This window comes from Hippocampus zosterae, chromosome 1 (genome assembly GCF_025434085.1).
Source record: "Hippocampus zosterae strain Florida chromosome 1, ASM2543408v3, whole genome shotgun sequence".
In the NCBI taxonomy this organism is placed as follows: domain Eukaryota; kingdom Metazoa; phylum Chordata; class Actinopteri; order Syngnathiformes; family Syngnathidae; genus Hippocampus; species Hippocampus zosterae.
Window position 1 is genome coordinate 33,222,110 of NC_067451.1, and position 20,181 is coordinate 33,242,290.

The 20,181-nt window shown below is 45.5% G+C and overlaps 1 protein-coding gene across 1 annotated transcript in view; it reads right to left on the reverse strand.

The window, feature by feature from the left end:
• Nucleotides 1-7,462: 7,462 nt before the first annotated feature.
• The window catches only part of fstl5 (follistatin-like 5), a 146,635-nt gene continuing 133,916 nt past the window's right edge, over nt 7,463-20,181 (reverse strand). The window contains exons 11-16 of the mRNA XM_052059325.1: nt 20,150-20,176; nt 19,896-20,014; nt 18,071-18,220; nt 15,239-15,346; nt 14,453-14,577; nt 7,463-9,549 (exon numbers count right to left, since the gene is read on the reverse strand). Of these exons, the coding sequence (XP_051915285.1) occupies nt 8,847-9,549; nt 14,453-14,577; nt 15,239-15,346; nt 18,071-18,220; nt 19,896-20,014; nt 20,150-20,176 (1,232 nt within the window). The 3' untranslated portion in view covers nt 7,463-8,846. The remainder of the gene's footprint in view (nt 9,550-14,452; nt 14,578-15,238; nt 15,347-18,070; nt 18,221-19,895; nt 20,015-20,149; nt 20,177-20,181) is intronic.

Genomic DNA, 20,181 nt, shown 5'->3' on the forward strand with positions numbered 1-20,181 from the left:
GCTTGGCCGAGCGAAAGTATGCGAGGTTCTTGTGGTCGGTGTACACGGTGAACGGCTCTCTAGTCCCTTCGAGCCAGTGTCTCCATTCCTGTAAGGCTAGCACGACGGCCAACAATTCTCGGTTTCCCACATCATAGTGGGCTTCAGCAGGACTGAGACGACGTGAAAAGAAGGCGCAAGGGTGGATCTTCTGGTCGACTGGTGAACGCTGAGATAGCACTGCCCCCACTCCTGAATCCGAAGCGTCCACCTCTACTACAAACGGAATATCAGGGTTAGGGTGTTGCAACACGGGCGGCTTAGTGAACGACTTCTTTAATTCGGCAAACGCCCTGTCGGCCTCTGAATCCCACCGAAACGGGACTTTGACGGACGTCAGCCGGGTCAACGGAAATGCTCTCTGGCTGTAATTACGAATAAAGCGACGGTAGAAATTAGCGAACCCCAAGAAACATTGTAACTGCTTCCTCGTAGTGGGTGTCGGCCATTCCACCACTGCCTTAATCTTGGCAGGATCGGCTCTCAGCTGGCCCTTCTCCACGATGAACCCAAGGAATGAAATAGACTCAACGTGAAACTCACATTTCTCTGCTTTTACAAAAAGACGATTTTCCATTAGACGTTGCAAAATCAGCCTGACGTGGTGTTGATGTTCCTTGATGGTCTTTGAAAATATCAATATGTCATCTAAGTAAACAAAAACAAAACACGTTCAAAAAATCTCTCAACACGTCGTTGATTAAACTTTGAAACACGGCAGGAGCGTTAGTTAACCCAAAAGGCATGACCAAATATTCAAAATGGCCCAATGGTGTCTTGAAAGCAGTCTTCCATTCGTCCCCCTCCCTAATGCGGACCAAATGGTAAGCACTGCGTAGATCTAGTTTTGAGAAAACGGTTGCTGATTGGAGGGGGGCAAATGCAGAATCCAATAGTGGAAGAGGATATTTGTTTTTTATGGTGATCTCATTTAGTCCCCGATAGTCTACACATGGTCGTAACGACTTGTCCTTCTTTTCACTAAAGAAGAACCCGACCCCCAATGGGGACTTAGATGGCCTAATGAGGCCAGCCGAGAGTGAACTATCAATGTATTCCCTTAAAGTCTATTGTTCTGGCTGTGAAACCTGGTAAAGTCGAGAACTCGGTAGAGGGACGTTAGACAGTAAGTCGATAGCACAGTCGTAAGGTCTGTGTGGAGGTAATGATTGAGCACGATCCTTACTAAACACTTGGCGTAAATCATGATAGATGCTTGGGACGTTGTCCAAGCAAATGGTTTTGGGCGGGTCGGTGCGAGGTAGCCCTCTACCCCCCGCTGCCGACCGCAGACAATGCGCGTAACAGAATGGGCTCCAATTCTCAATTGCGGTGCGATCCCACGCAATGACAGGATTATGGGTCTTTAGCCAGGGTAACCCAAGGATAACAGGTACCGACCGAGATTGCATAAGATAAAATCGCCTCTGTTCAACGTGATTACCAGAGACCTTTAACATTAAGGGGCAGTAGACAAGCGGGTTGGGGTCATCGAGTGGTCGTCAACTCGATGTCCTTGTTGACCGCCGTAGGCCTGGTCACGAATCCGTCGTCGTCCTACCTCCGGCCCCACACGTCCTCCGCCCAGCTGCATAGGCTCTCCCTCAGCGGCGACGATCCTGGCACCGGGGTGCTGCTCTGGTCCAGACGGCCGCCAGGATTCGCGGTAGTCCGGCCGATCGCTCGTACGTCGGGGCTGGACGCTGGCATTTCCCCGTTTGTCCCTACGTTCCTGCTCGCGCTCCCGCAGGCGGTTGTCCATAACAAGGGCCAGTTTAATGAGTTCTTCCAAATTGGTGCTGTCATCGCGGGTTGCCAGTGCGTCCTTTAATGATACATTTAACCCGCGGCGAAACAAGCCACACAGGGCGCGGTCCCCGTAACCACTACGGGCGGCCAGAATACGAAAAGAAATAGAGTATTCGGCCACCGATTGCTTTCCTTGCCGATAATCTAGTAAACGACCTTCGGCCTCTCTTCCCATCACTGGATGGTGGAAGACGCGCCGAAATTCTGCCACAAAATCAGGGAAGGAAGACCGAAGGCCGGGTTTAGCATTGCTCACTTCCAAAGCCCATGACGCCGCCTGACCAGTCAACAGACTCATTATGAATGCCACCTTAGTTTTATCCTTGGCATAGCTGTATGGTTGTTGGTCGAACACCAACGAGCATTGGTGAAGAAATTGTTCACCGAGCCCAAGTTCACCACCATAACGTGGTGGGTGTGGGATATCGGGTTCCCGCTCCACCGGTGAACCCAAAATTTCAAGTCGATGGGCCAGCAGGGAGACTGTGCCCCGGAGTTCCGCGAGCGCTTGTTCCTGCTGACCCACCAGTTGTCCTTGGCTGGTCAAGGCGGTCATAATCTTGTTGAGGTCTGCGGGATCCATGTTGGCTGGAGTATTCTGTCACGTTGTGCACGAAGCGATAGGATAATTGCTTCGCGCACAACAAAAAAAATAAGGAAGTGGATCCCCGAAATGCAGACACCAAACAAGGTCTCCGTAGCAAAAGGGTTTACTATACAAAAATTCGACAAAGTAGTAACATAAAGTGCTGGTCAAAACAAGGACCTGAGGGCACAAAAACGAATAACAAAAAGCGCTTGCACAAAAGGCAAGGGAGGAAAATAAGGATCGCGAAGACAAACAAAAACAATGTATCCAAAATACACGCAAGAGAAAGCCAGTTCACAAAATAAAATCCAATACTTACAAAACCATTGATACCGAGAGCGAAACACGACGAGATCTATAGCAATAGCAGTCAATGAGCAAAGAAGTAGCAAGGCATAATACAATACTCCAGCGATATGTGCATGTCAGAGGGCTCCTTAAATACAGACTGAGACTAATCATAGATTGGCAGCAGGTGTGCACCAAAAGTCCGCTGATGCCACCTGCTGGCCAGACTGACACAGAACCGTGACAGATTTAGTAACTGGAACAGAAAAGATTTAAAGTGCATCTGAAATTCAAAAATAACATTAAATCCTTAATTTAACAATAAATATTTTTTGACTGACCATGTCAAACCATATGATACCATCCATCCATCATCTACTGCTTATCCAGGGCCGGGTCGCGGGGGCAACAACTTTAGCAGGGAAGCCCAGACTTCCCTCTCCCTAGCTACTTCTTCCAGCTCTCCCCGGGGGATCCCGAGTCGTTCCCAGGCAAGCTGGGTGACATAGTCTCTCCAGCGTGTCCTGGGTCTTCCTCGGGGTCTCCTCCCGGTGGGGCATGACCGGAACACCTCACCGGGGAGGCGCTCAGGAGGCATCCGAATCAGATGCCCAAGCCACCTCATCTGGCTCCTCTCGATGTGGAGGAGAAGCGGCTCGACTCTGAGCCCCTCCCGGATGACTGAGCTTCTCACCTTATCTCTAAGCGAGAGCCCGGACACCCTGCGGAGAAAACTCATTTCAGCCGCTTGTATTCGTTCTTTCGGTCACGACCCATAGCTCGTGACCATAGGTGAGGTTTGGGACGTAGATCGACCGGTAAATTGAGAGCTTTGCCCTTTGGCTCAGCTCCTTCTTCACCACGACAGACCGGTACAACGTCCTCATCACAGCAGACGCTGCACCGATCCGCCTGTCGATCTCCCGCTCCCTCCTACCCCCACTTGTGAACAAGACCCCAAGATACTTGAACTCCTCCACTTGGGATAAGATCTCCTCCCCGACCCGGAGGGGGCACTCCACCCTTTTCCGACTGAGGACCATGGTTTCAGATTTGGAGGTGCTGATTTTCATCCCAACCGCTTCACACTCGGCTGCGAAACGCTCCAGTGAGAGTTGGAGAGCCCCGTTTGAAGGAGCCAACAGCACCACATCATCTGCAAAAAGCAGGGATGCAATACTGAGGCCCCCAAAACGGACCCCCTCAACGCTTCGGCTGCGCCTAGAAATTCTGTCCATAAAGGTTATGAACAGAATCGGCGACAAAGGGCAGCCTTGGCGGAGTCCTACCCCCACTGGAAACGATTCCGACTTACTGCCGGCAATGCGAACCAAACTCTGACATCGGTGGTATAGTGACCGAACAGCCCGTAACAGGGGGTTCGGTACCCCATACCCACGAAGCACCCCCCACAGAACTCCCCGAGGGACACGGTCAAACGCCTTCTCCAAGTCCACAAAACACATGTAGACTGGTTGGGCGAATTCCCACATACCCTCAAGGACCCTGCTAAGGGTGTAGAGCTGGTCCACTGTTCCACGGCCGGGACGAAAACCACACTGCCCCTCCTCAATCTGAGGCTCGACTTCCTGACGGACCCTCCTCTCCAGCACCCCCTGAATAGACCTTACGTTACGTTACGTTATACGTTTGGGTCTGCCAGGATGGACATCTTCCCCCACCATCGGAGCCTACTCACCACGAGGTGGTGATCAGTTGACAGCTCCGCCCCTCTCTTCACCCGAGTGTCCAGAACATGCGGCCGCAAATCCGATGATACAACTACAAAGTCGATCATCGAACTGCGGCCTAGGATGTCCTGGTGCCAAGTGCACATATGGACACCCTTATGTTTGAACAAGGTGTTCGTTATGGACAATCCGTGACGAGCACAGAAGTCCAATAACAAAACACCACTTGGGTTCTGATCGGGGGGCCGTTTCTCCCAATCACGCCCCTCCAGGTATCACTGTCATTGCCCACGTGAGCATTGAAGTCCCCCAGCAGAACAAGGGAGTCCCCAGCAGGAGTACTCTCCAGCACACCCTCCAAGAACTCCAAAAAGGGTGGGTATGCTGAGCTGCTGTTTGGTGCATATGCACAAACAACAGTCAGGACCCGTCCACCCACCCGAAGGCGGAGGGAGGCAACCCTCTCGTCTACCGGTGTGAACCCCAATGTACAGGCACTGAGCCGGGGGGCAATGAGTATGCCCACACCTGCTCTGCGCCTCTCACCGTGAGCAACTCCAGAGTGGAAGAGAGTCCAACCCCTCTCGAGAGAACTGGTACCAGAACCCAGGCTGTGTGTGGAGGCAAGTCCGACTATATCCAATCGGAAATTCTCTGCCTCACACACCAGCTCGGGCTCCTTCCCTGCCAGAGAGGTGACATTCCATGTCCCAAGAGCTAGCTTCTGCAGCCGAGGATCGGACCGCCAGGGTCCCCGCCTTTGGCTACCGCCCAGCTCACATTGCACCCGACCCCTTTGGCCCCTCTCATGGGTGGTGAGCCCATGGGAAGGGGGACCCACGTTGCCTCTTCTATATGATACTGAAAAATAAAATTACATAAAATCACTAACTAAGAATACATATTATAAATATTGTTGCGACTTTGCGGTTTTGGAGCGACTCCGCGCGATTGAAAATACCACGTAGACGTTGGAATCCACGCTGCGAAAGAATTTTCGGATCTGAATGATTGGCCCCAGTGAGGAGATACAGACCAAGGACTCAAGGCTGTCTGGAATTGTTGGCGGCCGCCTCTCCAACAAAAACAACACTATCTGGCCTTTCCCCTGGATGGAAATACACATGGAGTCTAGGGCCCCCAACACCACCCGGGACTGTCTCTTTGATGAGCAGACCTCGACGAAGCAGCTATGACCTGTACACGCATACACATACACGACTGGACAAGCACACGCGCATACACATCCTTGTTATCACCGTCTTCATCGCTCCGATTCTTTTTCCCCCGTGACGTGGTTCGACCTGCGGAGCGCACGTGGGAATCCGTGCAGCTGGTCAGGCGGCCGCGTCGCGGTCAGCACACATTCGGCACGTTTTTGCTGAAAAAAACTCAAGCAGCTTATCAGCGTAATTGGGGTGTAATATCTCGAAGTGACACCTTAATTTATTATTTATTTTTTTATTTATTATTATTATTATTTATTTGGCTTCATGCTGTCCGCTACCAACATTTTTAGACAAAGTAAGCACATCGATCTTCCCTCGTCTGCCCTCGCGGGCACATTGAGGCCAAATTCTACACACGCCTCGTCATATTTCCTCCCTGACAATGCTCCCTGCGCAAACTCTGCCAATGAGAGCGCTACTGCCTCCGAACATAGTGGAGGGGCAACTGCACGTTATTTTAGGACAGTAAAAACATTAAAAAGCATGTTCCCCGTGGTCAAACGCGCCCTACTTGACGGAGCCTCGCGCCCCCGCAGGGGGGCGAGCCCCACTATTTGAGAAACACTGATTTAAGGGCATTCATTGGTAACTGAGGAGCAACAATTTCAGAAAACTACAATTCGATAGTTAAGGTTTCAAAGTAGGGTTTAAATTAACGTTAAAGTTTCACAGTAGGGTTTTAAATCCGGTCTGAGGATTTCAAAATAGGATTTCAAATTAGGTTTCCTTTTCAAAGTAGGCTTTCAATCTAGATTTAGGTTTTCAAAGTTGGATTTTATACCGACGTTAGGGTTTCAAGTGTAGGGTTTCAAAGTAGGGTTTAAAGTGTTTTTTTGTGTTTGTGGAATGTGCCTGCGGCAGCAGTCCCTCCGATGTTGTGGAAATCTACAGATTGTCGTGACAGTTTATTTTTTATTATTTTCAAAGGAACGCAAGGTACTCTTGTTTATAATGTTCTGGTATTTGCCACAGTTTACGCCCAGACATTCACACGCCGGCATTTTCATTTCAATCGGCCTCAATCTTCTCCCTGTTCTTGTTTTCCTTCTTCCTTTCCTTCTCATCCTTGTCATTCTTTCTTTCTTTTCCTCCTCTTTCTCATCACTGCTCTATGCATTGTTCGCCATTTAATCTCGTCAACATTTTGGACATGCCACTGTTCATTTTACCAACTATGGTTATAAACAATACCAAACTGTCACCTTATCGCTGCACTGAAACACTGTAATGAGATCTAATTTAAGATTCGTGTGTATGTGGGAGCAGTCGGGGGGGGTGGGGGGGGGCATTTCTGACTGAAGAATACGATATAAGGGAGCGCTTGTTGCCAACCAGCCTGAAATCTCACATGTGCTCGCCGCTTGTGGAGAGATTAAATATGTAGCACATGTCTTTAATCTAGAAGGATACCTTTTATTTAGCCTCTGGCAGTCTCACATCCAAGTTTCGCATTCAAAAAAGGAAAAAAAAACATTCAAGTCTAAAATCTATTATTTATATTTTGAAACATCTTGCATGGGCGTGAATCATTTTAATTGGTCATTTTCTTACCATGATACCACAACATTTTTGCTGACGGTTGTAATGCCGTCACAATCTAAGATCATACAGTAAATGCATTGTGAATTCTTTGAACATTCGCAGACAATTTCAAAACGATCACACGCTACATAAAATCCCTCCCATCCAGCTAGACAAATGGCCAACGTGAGTGTTGTTGGCCACGATAAGCGGCACGCGTTAAATTGATGGGCTCGTGTTCCATCTCGAAAGGGAAGAGTGCGGTCATGAGTGAAAGAGCAGATATTACACATGGCTTCGTTTGTACGGATTTTATTGTTGGGTAAAATGACAAGCATTATTTTTATTTTGAGATATATATCCATATAAATATAACAATCGGCAATCGCACCAAGGGACACACACTCACATACACAAACATGACTACCGTGAACGTGAAAAGTGGCGACGGCAACGCGCTCAGTGGAGGACCATCACTTGTTATTTTTGATTTGTACAGTCGTCACCGACTGAATCAGCCGCTCGGGACGTAAGCAAAGAACAATACGGCAGAAAAAGTCAGAGTGAGGCGTGACAACGATGAGACAGGAAAGACAGATTTCATATCATTATATACACGTCCAAAGTCCCATTGTGAATTTTTCAAATGCAGTTGTCATTGGCATTGTTAATGCATAGAAAGTGTCCATTGTCATCGTCTTGCACACAGTGTATCAGAAGAAGCCACTCTATCTCACTCTAATCGCTAATCTCACTCGGGTGTATCCTAGTCTAGTCTAATTTCCCTCCTTTTGGTTTGGTCCAAGATTTTAATCTTTCATACAGACAGGTGCTCTACCGACTTATCCTCAAGGAACAATCTTTGAAGTAATTGATTGTTTATTTATTTTGCCCTTTCTTAACGCATCATGGTCGAGTTTTGATTTTACTGATTTGGGCAGGAACCAAAAAATGAAATAAAAAATGCAATCAAAGTTGACCAAATCCTGTTTAGTATTCTGCATTGAAGGTTTGTGGGCACTGGACAGTCACGAATCTCTCGGTGAACGAAGAGGGGTGGGGAAAAAAAATGACAATGATAATTTTCCTTGAAGGCACGGGAGAGAAGTTCGGGGTGTATTACGAGAAATGGTCCGCATCTCTTCACTAAATAACGCTGGTCAACGGCAAATTTTAATCAGAGATTTATGAGTGCTATATGTGCCTCTCAACATATTTTTAATGCTGATTTAAAAAAAGGTATTTACTTTTTTTTCCCCCAGCACACAGTTTTTTGAGATATTTTCCTTGATTTTTAAAATTTGACCAATAAAAGCTTGCGCAAAACAGATTTTACCATGCATGATGATTAGCAATTAAATATTCCACATGTTGCTGAACCTAACCCATCCAAATATTATCCTTTAATTCATAACTAAATTGTACGACAAATATTACTTCACTACATATTTCATTATCATCATCTTTTTATTATGATGAAAAATTGATGTGCTGGAGAAAAAACAAAAAAAATCATCCATGAAGGAAAAATAAATTGTCAAAACTTGTTGACCAGTGAATATATTTTTGGGACTCCAATTACTTTTGGATTTCTCGTGAGGTGGAGCTCAGCATGGTCAATTAGCATTTTCAAATATGTTACTCTCCCACAAAATTCAGTGCAGCAGTACCGGAACTGGACTAAGACTCCCCGACCCACGCCAGCACATTGCCTTGGACCACGTCGGTGATCTCGCAGTTGAGCTTGTTGAGCCGGCCGTCCAGGATGAACAGGGACTCCCGGGAAGGGGTCATGAGGTACTGGCCAAAGGTGCCGCCGCCCACCACTGCCCGGTTACTGGCGCTCCACAGCCATTCGTACGGCTTGATGGCCTCTTTCAAGCTCTTGATCATCTTCACCTTGCCGCTGTGCAGCTCCACGAACAGCACGTCGGTCTGGCGCCCGGAGCTTCCGAACACGTTATACTGGTGGGCCTCAGTGAAGGAGCGCTGGAAGGCCAGGTCGGAGATGTGCAGGTTGGTGTGGATGTCAAAGGGCTCCCCGATCTGGCCTCGCTCCGAGATAGTCTGGATGCGCATGAGGCCGTCGCCGTCGTCCACGGTCACGAGGTAGCGGCCGTCCGGGGACACGTGGGGCGTTCCGGTGACATCGCGGTTCTGGCCCACCACGCCGTCCGTCACGCTGTCTACCATGACCTGCGGCTGCGTGGCGCCTGTGGAATCTGGGCGGCAATTGACAAAGTAGTAGCCGCCCAAGTGGGTGTAAGCCGCCGACTTGGGGATGCAGTTCACGTCTCGCAGGCTGATGTTCTTCACATAGGCCATCGTCTCCAAGTCGATCTTGTGCAGGACAGCCTCATTTCGGTGAAAGATGAGGCCAAATCTGTTGACAGTTTCATCAGAGACAACACAAAAGATTGAATCAATTGCTAATCGTGACTATTTTCTTCTCCAACCAAGAATCTATGATGGCTGGACCAGTCGCCGCTTTGTTTCAGACTGAAAAGTCAGCAACTGTTTGGATGGACCGCAACCGTATTTTGTACATATAGAAAATGACAAAACAACTACACGCTTGGGTCACTTACTGGACCATACACACACCTTTTTCATTGTCTTCTTCCCACTGTGTCAAGGGTCCGCTAAAGATGATCCAAGATGACGCTTGACTGACAAAGGTGGACTAGACCTTGGATTGGTCGCTTGTAAATCACAGGATTGATTTAGCCCAAGTGGCATGTCCCACACTGGATTTGTTCCAAGTTGACGCCAGCATGGATGTTTTTTTCATTTCATGTCATTTCATATTTATTTGAATAGGGACAGATCCTACAGCTGAGGAACACATCTGTCATGTCCAGCTTCACAGCATTTATAATAGGCATGGGCCAATATTACATTCTGATAACCGTGAGCAAAAATATCGCAGTACCATGGTATTGAAATAACAGCTCTTAAAATGTCCTTTTTAAAAATTTATATATTTTTAAAATATTTGGGTGACTAAAAACGGCATCGTTTTCCCATTTTAGACAAGCGTTTATTTTTCACCGAAATATGTAATATAAAGAAATATATACCACGTCATCATCGTGTACATTCTTCTTAGTAAGTTACAGTGTCCCGTCACTGGTGAGCTCTCTTCAGAACAGACTTGGGGACTACTCCTGGTGTTCTTGGAGCTAACTACAGCAGTACCGCTGGCACCATTTTACTTTCTTTAGTTTGACGAGAATGCACATAAATCAACAGTCGCAGTGTCTCTTTTGTCTCGCTCCGTCCCTCGTAGCCTGCGCGCAACTAGTCACCCCTCCCCTGTCTGCTCGCAGAGAAAGATTAAAAATAAATAAATAAATAAAAGCAACTGGCCCCAATTAACTTCAGAGAGGGAGCTAATTCGCTAATCTCTGCAAGCAGCCAATCATATTGTGTCCTGCTCAGAAGTCCCCTCAGCTCATTACCGGTGACAGACAGTAGTTGCTGTTTTTGAAACCTTGACTTTTTGAAACCACGGTAAACCGTCAAACCTTTAATTCAGTCATGCCTAATTTGTAGCTAATGCTAATTTTCGATGCACGTCCCCAGAAGCGTTTTTAGACAAACACACAAAAAAGAAAGATTTAAAACAGTTAACTTTGAAGTATACATTTTTTAAATTAAAGGACACATGCACCGGCAATGTTATGCAACATCTAATTATTCTGCACACATATTTGTGATGCCTCCAGGCTTCATTGTAATTACCTGGGGTAACCAACATCAACATTCAGTAGCAGCCCGAATACAGAAATGTAAAATCCAATCCAAGGGAGGTTGAAGTAGAAGTGATATTGCATCTTTTTATATTTACATTTATTCATTTAATACAGTCAAGTGCTAAGGAATATTAGTTATTGTCCCCGCAATGCGACACTGCTGTATATGCTTATTTGGGTATTTGGACACGGTCCACAAAATGTCTTGCGTTAGTAAGCAGTTCTGAACAGGGTTGCATTTTTAATTCTGTTCGTCCAAACGATGGACACTGTCCCCCTCGCCCCCCCCAAAAAAACACTGCGTCCGATCATCTGTTCTTTAAAGTTTTAAAATATTCCACAGGCAAAATTGCAAAACTGGCTTCGTCAAGATTTTCACAAATTTGTCTCAAAGTCGATCACAGACTGACTGAGCAAGAGTCTACTTCCTGTATTTGTTGCCTGTCAATCTCTTTGATGCTAAAGGCGAACTTCGTAGCCAGTCTGACACAGGATGGGCTTTGAGTGCTTGGTGGACAACACGAAAGATTGTTTGCATCATCCTTTCCAGGGCTGACATTAGGCAAAAGGTGGACTACACCACTGTTTATTCTCCAGTCAATAACGGGGCCGAATTTGATGAACGGCAACAGCGCTGCCCAGGTGCGGTCTTGGAGATTTGCTATCAAGTCTCTTTTAGATGTCTCCCTCCAACATAAATGATTCAAATGATCGGCTCATCAACATGATTTCAGAAGCCTGAGAAGGATCCTCATCAATTGAGGAGGGAGACATAATTGAGATTATCATGGATGTGACCATCAATAATCACCCTAATTCAGGTGTCCACGTTGTATGTATTGAAGAGTATACAGAAAGCATGAATTCAATCCATCTTTTTAGTTAGTTTGGTTCATGTAAACTCTTCAACTGGATTATCTTAAAAAGTCTTCAGATACCTTAATGACATTCTTTTCGCATTTGTCTTTCTCGAAGCAAGAACCCAATTAATTGTGAATATCAAATATATGGCTGGCAAAAAGATGACAAAACTCAGCACGTTTTGATCTCCTGTCCATCCGTTGGAAGGCTCAAAAGTCTCGAGACTTTGAGGATTAGGATAATTTTCTGGATGCCATTCAAGTCACTGAATAACACTAAGAAAAAATGGTATGCCTTGACTTTGGAGAAAAATCCATTGACAGTTTTTTTTTTTAATGGTTCAATGTCTATGGTGGCCCTGATGCAATCGTCATTGCCCCAAAAACCTTCCAAAACAAAGAATCTGCTCAGATGGTGGGATAAGGTATACAACCTTCTGACACAAACCGACTGATGAAGGCTGACGGGCGTAGCAATTTCGACGTCGTTTGTCATCTTTGTATACCGTTTGAACATTGGGAAGCTGGCGGGGCACACACGGAGGGCGTATCATCACGGTCTGCGTCAACGCAATCACCGATCCACAGATTGCGTTGTCCGCCAGCAGCCACAAATCTTTATTTGGAAATGTTGCAGATGGATGAGGGACAGATTTATTGGAAACAATCTTTGACATACGCCGAACGCTGGTGAAATTCATTCATGTTGGGATTTGTCGTCTTGGGTCTTCAGTAAAAATAAATACAAGTGAACTCAAGCCGGCAAAACGAGTGGAGGCCAGATGCTGATGTGGGAAAGATGGACTCGTGTTTTCTGAATTTGGTAATGTGACCGGCGCAGCCCGGTGGTCGGGTGGTTAGCGCGTCGACCTCACGGGGCAAAAATGCAGGGTTCGATTCCGGCTCCGGCCTCGTTGTGTGGAGTTTGCATGTCCTCCCTTTGCCCGTTCTCCGGGCACTCCCGGTTTCCTCCCACATTCCAAAAACATGCATGGCAGGCTGATGGAACACTCCAAATTGTCCCTTGGTGTGTGAGTGTGGATGATTGTTTGTCTGTGTGTGCCCTGCGATTGGCTAGTACCTGGTTCTGGGTTTCCCCCGCCTACTGCCCAAAGACGGTGGGATAGGCTCCAGCACACCCCGTGACCCTTGTGAGGATAAGGTAGATCGGAAAATGGATGAATGGATGGTAATGTGACCTTCGCAAGTTGAGTCCTCAGGTGCTGCGATGCCATTTTCAGTCAATAGCCAGTGGCAGTACAAGGCAAAATGGGAGCCTTCTGAGATGCATAAAAACAGGTGGATTTTTCAGCTCAATTCATATTCCACAAATGCAAGACTAACTCTCCAAATCCACAAGAGATAAATAAATAAATAACTAAATAAGTAAATAACTAAATTATTCACTCAGTCATTCATTCATTTTCCGGACCGCTTGATCCTCACTAGGGTCGCGGGGGGCGCTGGAGCCCATCCCAGCTGTCTTCGGGCAGGCGGGGGGACACCCTGAATTGGTTGCCTGCCAATCACAGGGCACACAGAGACGAACAACCATCCATGCTCACACATGACTGCTGTAAATGTAGGCAGCGTGTGCGTGGGAGTGTGTGCGTGGAAGTGTGTGTGTGTGTGTGTGTGTGTGTGTGTGTGTGTGTGTGTGTGTGTGTGTGTGTGTGTGTGTGTGTGTGTGTGTGCATAGGAGAGATGAAGAGATGGAGAAATGTCACTCTGTAGCAACAAAACTATTTTTTTTACATATTTCTACAAATTACACATTGTGCATCCAGCAGCCCAAGAGCCCCTCCCGTCTGTTGTGTTGGTGTAAGGGTGAATGCAAGTATCCTTCACACTGCAACAATAAAATATTCCATATTTGCAATATTTCCATATTTTGAGCATTTAGTGGTTGTGAATCCAGAAGTGGTGGGGATCATTTGGGCTGGCAGCCAAAAACATGCACATCACAGCAACTTCTGGACATATGAACACTGCTGCATAGCAGGACTCTGACCAGCCAGCTGACTTCCTGCACCTTCTCAGATCCGACGAGGTGCCAGACCACAAAGAAAATAACGGGTCGGCTTGCGCCAAGTCAAGCGCCGTGAAAGTTGAACGTGGTGTGAAACAAGGAAATTGTTTTGTTTTATACCACACATAATATCACATACAAAAACCTTGTTTGTGCGTATGTGTGTGTGTGTGTGTGAGTGTAATTTGTAGGGTGGAAGACACACACACTCGCACACGTGCACACTTGCACGCACTCACACGCTCAACTCACCAATTCACTGACTCCGGTATCTAGTTCAGTTCAATAGTTGGTTATTTTGTGTTGGTGTGGTGTTTGGTGTTGTATCAAGAGTTAAAAACAATCGTAATGTTTTTCTTTTTTGCAGAGGGAGGGACATTTTGTGTTTTCACTATTCGTGTCAGGGCTTGGTACGATTTCAAAACATATGCACACAGCACTGAAAATAGGGCCAAGTTTAAATAAGCCTGTCTGTACTCTCCACGCCGGATGCCTGGCAACGTAATTACACCGCCTACCTGCTCTTGGCTTGACAGGCAGGCTGGTAAAAGCAAGCCAGTTCCAAAAGACAGCAAACAAACACCTCAGCATTCGGGCCGAGTGACAGGCCAAAATTTGCGTGGATGATGTGTATTCATGCACCTTACGCTATCCACGATTAGGTTGGTAGAGGGGATGAAAAAGTCGTCCGTCCTGTCGAAGCGTCCACCCACCGGCTGCGTGTGGACCGTGTGATGAGATACCCTCACGCTCGCCTCACCGATCACCTGGAGGGATATTTGACAGGGTTGATGTTAAAGAGTAGGTACGTCAATCAAGGGGGTCATTTTTAATGTTTTATTTAGAGATGTCAAATGATCGCGTTAATTGTGATTACTTAATTATGGTCATGTTTAGAGCGTTATGTTTTTTAGTCGTGTTAATCTAAATTTTAATCTCTGCCTTTATTGTTTCTGTAGATGGGTTGCCTTTTTCTAATATCCTTTCTTATGTGTTGGCTTCCTGTGTTTGAGTTGTTGAGGGTGGGGAAACAACTGTCAGTCACAGCGTGAAGCGGACATTGACGTTTAACCCTTTTATGCTCCTTGTAACCTGATAACATGATAAACTGTCCACTGTCGTAACCGCTGTCCCTGAAAGGGTCAAAGAGAAGGTGCCATTTGGACCAAACACCACCACCACTGTATTTCTACTAAATCGAATGTCATCTTCATGGAATAAGAAAACTCAACTTGTGCTTTTATTTTGAAAGTGAGGACATTTCAAAATGAATCCAAACTTCCGAATCACACATCATAAACATCTACATCTTAATCAACTCAATGCCTATGTTTTGAGACTAATGTTATTTAGTGATTCTCACCAATGGGAACAACGCTGAAAAACGTCAAAGGTAACATTGAAACTGGAGATTTTCCTTTCCCTTACCTGCAGGGTCGGAAAGCTCTTCTGCCTGTCCCCCCAGCTGAGGATCCACACCTGGTCACGAGACTTGTCATAATGTAGCTTGACGGGATATGGATCAGTGCTGACCGTCTGCGACACAAGCGCGCGCGCGCGCACACACACACACACACACACACACACACAACGATATTGGCATTTCTGCAATCGCAACAGACGGTGTGTTGTCGTCCTCCTGACAAGCAGTTCCTATCCCACTGAGGAAGAACTCAGTCTTTTGATTCTGTCTTAAGCGCCCAAAAACGTCATTAACATTTGCATTTATAGATAATGAATCCCCACCTATTTGTGTATTTTTTTTTCCTATGCAACCTATCCGCAGGTCTTTGTTGAAAGTATCACTTATTTTCGACTCTCTGAGGATTTAATTAGTTTTTTTTGGGGGGGGGTGGGGGGGATTTCTGTGAAACCTGAGATGCCACATTATGGTGCCAAAGAGAAGTGATACAGTGCATCTTGACCATTCTAAGATCTCAATATATTGGGGAGGAGCTAAATTTAGCCTGGATTGTTGCAGAAATAAAAATAAAACAGCATTGTACACCTTTCAGTGGCAAAGACCTCAGAGACATGTGACCCATATTGTTTTTTGTCCCCCAATCGCTGTGTATGTGTCTTTTGTCTTTTTCTTTATTTGGTTGCGTGTCGGCTCATGTGGCGTGGAAAATGCGTTCTTGACTGTGATTGGCTGTTGCCGACGAGGGATTGACTTGACCCCCGTCGGTCAGCCTGAAATGATGACGGAAACAGTGGACGGAACTACTGTCAGTCTGAGTGACTTCCCACCTCTGGTCTAAATGATTTAACATTCATTGATTCCCATCCGTGGTACTATTACATTGTTGATGTCATTGCTTTAGTACAAAAAGTAACGGGAGTTAAAAAAAGAAAAAAGCTTGTGAAGGCAGTGGGAGGTTCAGGTGTTTTAATGAACAGCTGCTAATATAACGTAGTGGAGCTCAACCTCCAGGAGGCCAGAATAAATGAGCTGCTGACAGCTCAGCCTGCTTAGTGGCAGCTTCTCGGCTCTTTTCCCCCCGTGAGGCCGGTGAGGCATAAACAGCCATCTGCAAGGGGATGCGAGACAAACCCAGGAAAGCCACTGACATACTTAACTGCACTCACAGCCACTTAGTTTAAAACACCAAGACTTTTGGATGTTGCTACTTTGAGTGGCAGCCACACAAAATAGAACAATTTCTCCCAGGGAAGCAAATAGACCTTTTCAAAACAAGCGTGATGGCACCATGTACTGTATAACCGAGATGAGTTGTAACGAAGAAAACAAAATGATGCAATTCATCTTTCAATGCTCGCTGAACCTCCTCCCCCCCACCCCCCACCCCAGGAGGACATGTTTCACATCAAAAGAGGAACTGTGATCTCAAGTATCTGTGTTGCTGCCATCACATCAAAGCTCAGATCGAACACAATAGAGGGTAGTAGTGGTGGTCTGGTCTCACCTCACCACTCCCAACCTTTTCCAGCCACACCAGGTCAGATGACATGTCAATTTCTTTGTTTCCGGGATTTTCACGGAGGCGTAACTGCCCGCAACTCATTATAATATTGTGTCTATATATTCTCATGACTATTTTTCCTTTGCTTCCTGACGAAATCTGAAACTCTCAGGAGCTCGAATTGATTCATATTGTGTCGTGATAAACTGCAGAAAAGAAGATGTGGTGTTGGGTCTTTCTTCCACCTAGTAGAGAAATAAAAGGTCCAAGGAGGGCCAAAGGAAATGGACAAATCCCCTCCTCAACAGTCTTCATCTATAATCCATCCATTATCTGAACCGCTTATCTCGATTTTGAAGTATAAAACTGTAATACTGTCAAACCTCGGTTTTCGAACGTCTCTATTCTCGACCAAATCGGTTTTCGACCCAAAGTTTTTTATGCTTCGGATGACGATCGAATTTCAGTTCTCGAACAAACTGAGCGCACTTGAATGCGTCACTTGACTCCTCTCGCCTTCCTTACAGGGGGAAGTGAGGCTTCCTCGTTTAGCGTTCCATTGTGCACAGACGTGTTCAATAAAGATTTTTTTTTTTAAAGAGTGTGGTTTCGGTTTTCGAACAGCTTTCTGGAACAGATTGTGGTCGAAAACTGAGGTATGACTATAAAAAAAACCCCAAAAACAACAACAACAACAACAAAAAAAATAACCCCAAAAATTTTTTGGGGGTTATTACCATTTTAAACAGCTACTTAAAAAAAGTCAAACCAAAGTGGTGAAAATTCAAATGAATAAAAAGAAAGCATCTTTTCTTCATCTATTGTGTATAAAAAAAGGTGAATTTGTTCTTGAAAAGAATGACATTTGAATGAATGACATGACAAACTAATTGCATTGTCAATGAATAAATAGTATGAACAAATTTAAATAAATCAATAAATAAAATGTTTTAAAATAACACAATTTAAAAATATGAAATATTTAGAATGGAAAATAATTGTATTCCACTTCATATCATGCAGAATGGAATGTTGTCACCTTGAACAGAAAAATAAATATTTATAAATAAATAAATAGATGAATAGCAAAATAATAGTTAAAACTGTAACATTGACATGTACCAGTGTGCATACTGTAAGACTGGAGTTAGTATTACAGCCAATGGCCTCCATAAGTGAATGCATTCTGTGCGCTATTCATCATTTTCCCCAAACCGCTTTAGTATGCATTTTTGCTAAATGATGCATTGGTTGATCGAGTTTGACTGCAGACCAACTGTGTCGTTTAGTGAAATGGATTCATGTTAATTGAGTGTTAATGTGTAAATTGAGTTACCTGGACAACTTTTTGCGATTGGACATCCACGATGAGCAAGCGATCCAACGTGGGCTGCGCAGCATAAATAAATTTGTCCTTGACGTTGACCGCCGCCGACCATACACACTTGTGCGCCTCGTCCTCTTCTGAGGCGGGACACACTTGCTCCTAGACACACACACACACACACACACACAAACACACAGCTTGCAGTTATCTTATCAACAGTGTTGCCGTTCCTTTCCTGCCTCCTGACAAATTATTTTTTTTCTTTCTACATAATCCACACAACAAAGCCTGCACGTTCCCATGGATGTTCAGCTTCCAGTCCCTGGCAGCTTTTTGCCTAGCTGGCCGACGTCACTATCCTCTGCCCAGCCGTCTGTTCCCGACTCTGCGGTGCAATATAGAGCGGCTGCTGGCCAGGACGGATGAAATAAAAAGGCTCCGGGATGTTGGAATTTATGCCTCTTGTGTGTATTTATAACTACAGAGGCAGTGTGGTGACAGGTGCCTTCCCGCTGGCTAACTTGTCTCGGTTAAGAAGGGGCATATACCACTCTTGTCCTCTGTAGCAGAGCAATAAATCTACAATGGTATTAATGTTGCCACCAAAGGTCTCAAATGTATGTCCTATAAAGTCAAAAGCCTGCCACAGTTTGGTTTTCGCCACAGGTGTTTCTATTTAGCCGGCAGGTTAAGGTGCTCCTGGAGAGCTCCTTTCTGGTCATGACAAAGAACCTATCGGAGTCGCAGCTCCGCACGGCGCCGGCCACAGAGCTAAGGCAAACTTCATGGTTCACAAAAACCTGTTCAATACAGACAGACGGCAGCTTATGCGAGTTGTTGGGTTGGTTACTAGTCTACATTTCGCCTCAGTGCATTAAATGTATGACATCAGTCACTTGTGAGACATATGGTAGCTCACGAGGGAAGCTAATGTCACCATCTATATTGTCACTCAGTGCTCCGAGTTAAATATTACAAATGGATTCAGATGCACGGCAAGAGTCGGAGAAGATCCAAATTAGTGAATTGTTTCCATCGTCACTCAGTGCGCGTCGCTTCTTGTCACACGTCGCAAATAGGTGGGCTGAAATGGATGAAAGAAGTCACAGAAGATCCACATTTTTCATTTGATCTAAAAAAGATGGATGTTCTTCCTTTTATGTAATAAAAAATCTTCATTTTTGTTGGTGCAGCTGAAGGGAATGAGCAGGGGCGACTGCTGCGCCTCGGCACGTCACATACCTTATGTGGGTTTATGCCCGGGCGAGTTATGTTTGTTTTTGTTCCGTATGGAATTCCTGGAGAGCCAGCGGTATAATTTTCTTGTGAATTTGTTCAAATAGTTGTTCAAATGTAGTATTAGTGGTTTCATTTCCTCGTGTTTATTGTTAGACTGAATCTAATTTCTTGGTAAGGCAAAAATGGAAAGAATTGCTGCTACACCAATGTACTGCAGCCTATGATCGGTTGCTACAGTAACGCCGCCAAAAAAAAATAAATAAAATAAATCCAATTATTCTCACAAGTGGCTCACCGGGGGAGGGAAAACTTTAAAACAGTCTCTACAACATGGAGACTTCCTGGAGGAATACAAACATACCGTGTATATATTTATTTCTACATATAAGATTAACTTGCAGTTGAAATTAAACTTGAATCTGCCCAAAAATGGGCAGATTGTGACAAAGTTTTCTTATCTTATCTTGTTAGGACAAAATGCTCACCAAATTTGTGTAGACTCCTAGAACTGGTGCGCCTCCTTTGTTTTCAGTTTGTTTGTTTTTTTGCAACCATCCAGGGGACACTTCTGAATGTGTTTTGGGGTATTTCTCACCTTAAGAGCCAACAGCTTCTCGCTGGGCTTGATGTGCCTCTGTATCTCGCAAGCCACCGGCTGGATGACTTTAATGCCGTCCCGGTAGAAGACGTAGAACATGTTTCCGATACCAAGACCTGTCACAACAAAGAATATGCAACCGAAGGTAAAGAAGGCAGCGTGCAATCATTTAATCCTTCTTGTCACACTTGACTAACGCTATTACAGGAATTCAATTAAGCCACTTTAATGAATGCAGCCATGGAGCCTACCTTCATCCCGCCACAGAATGTTGGCCACTGCC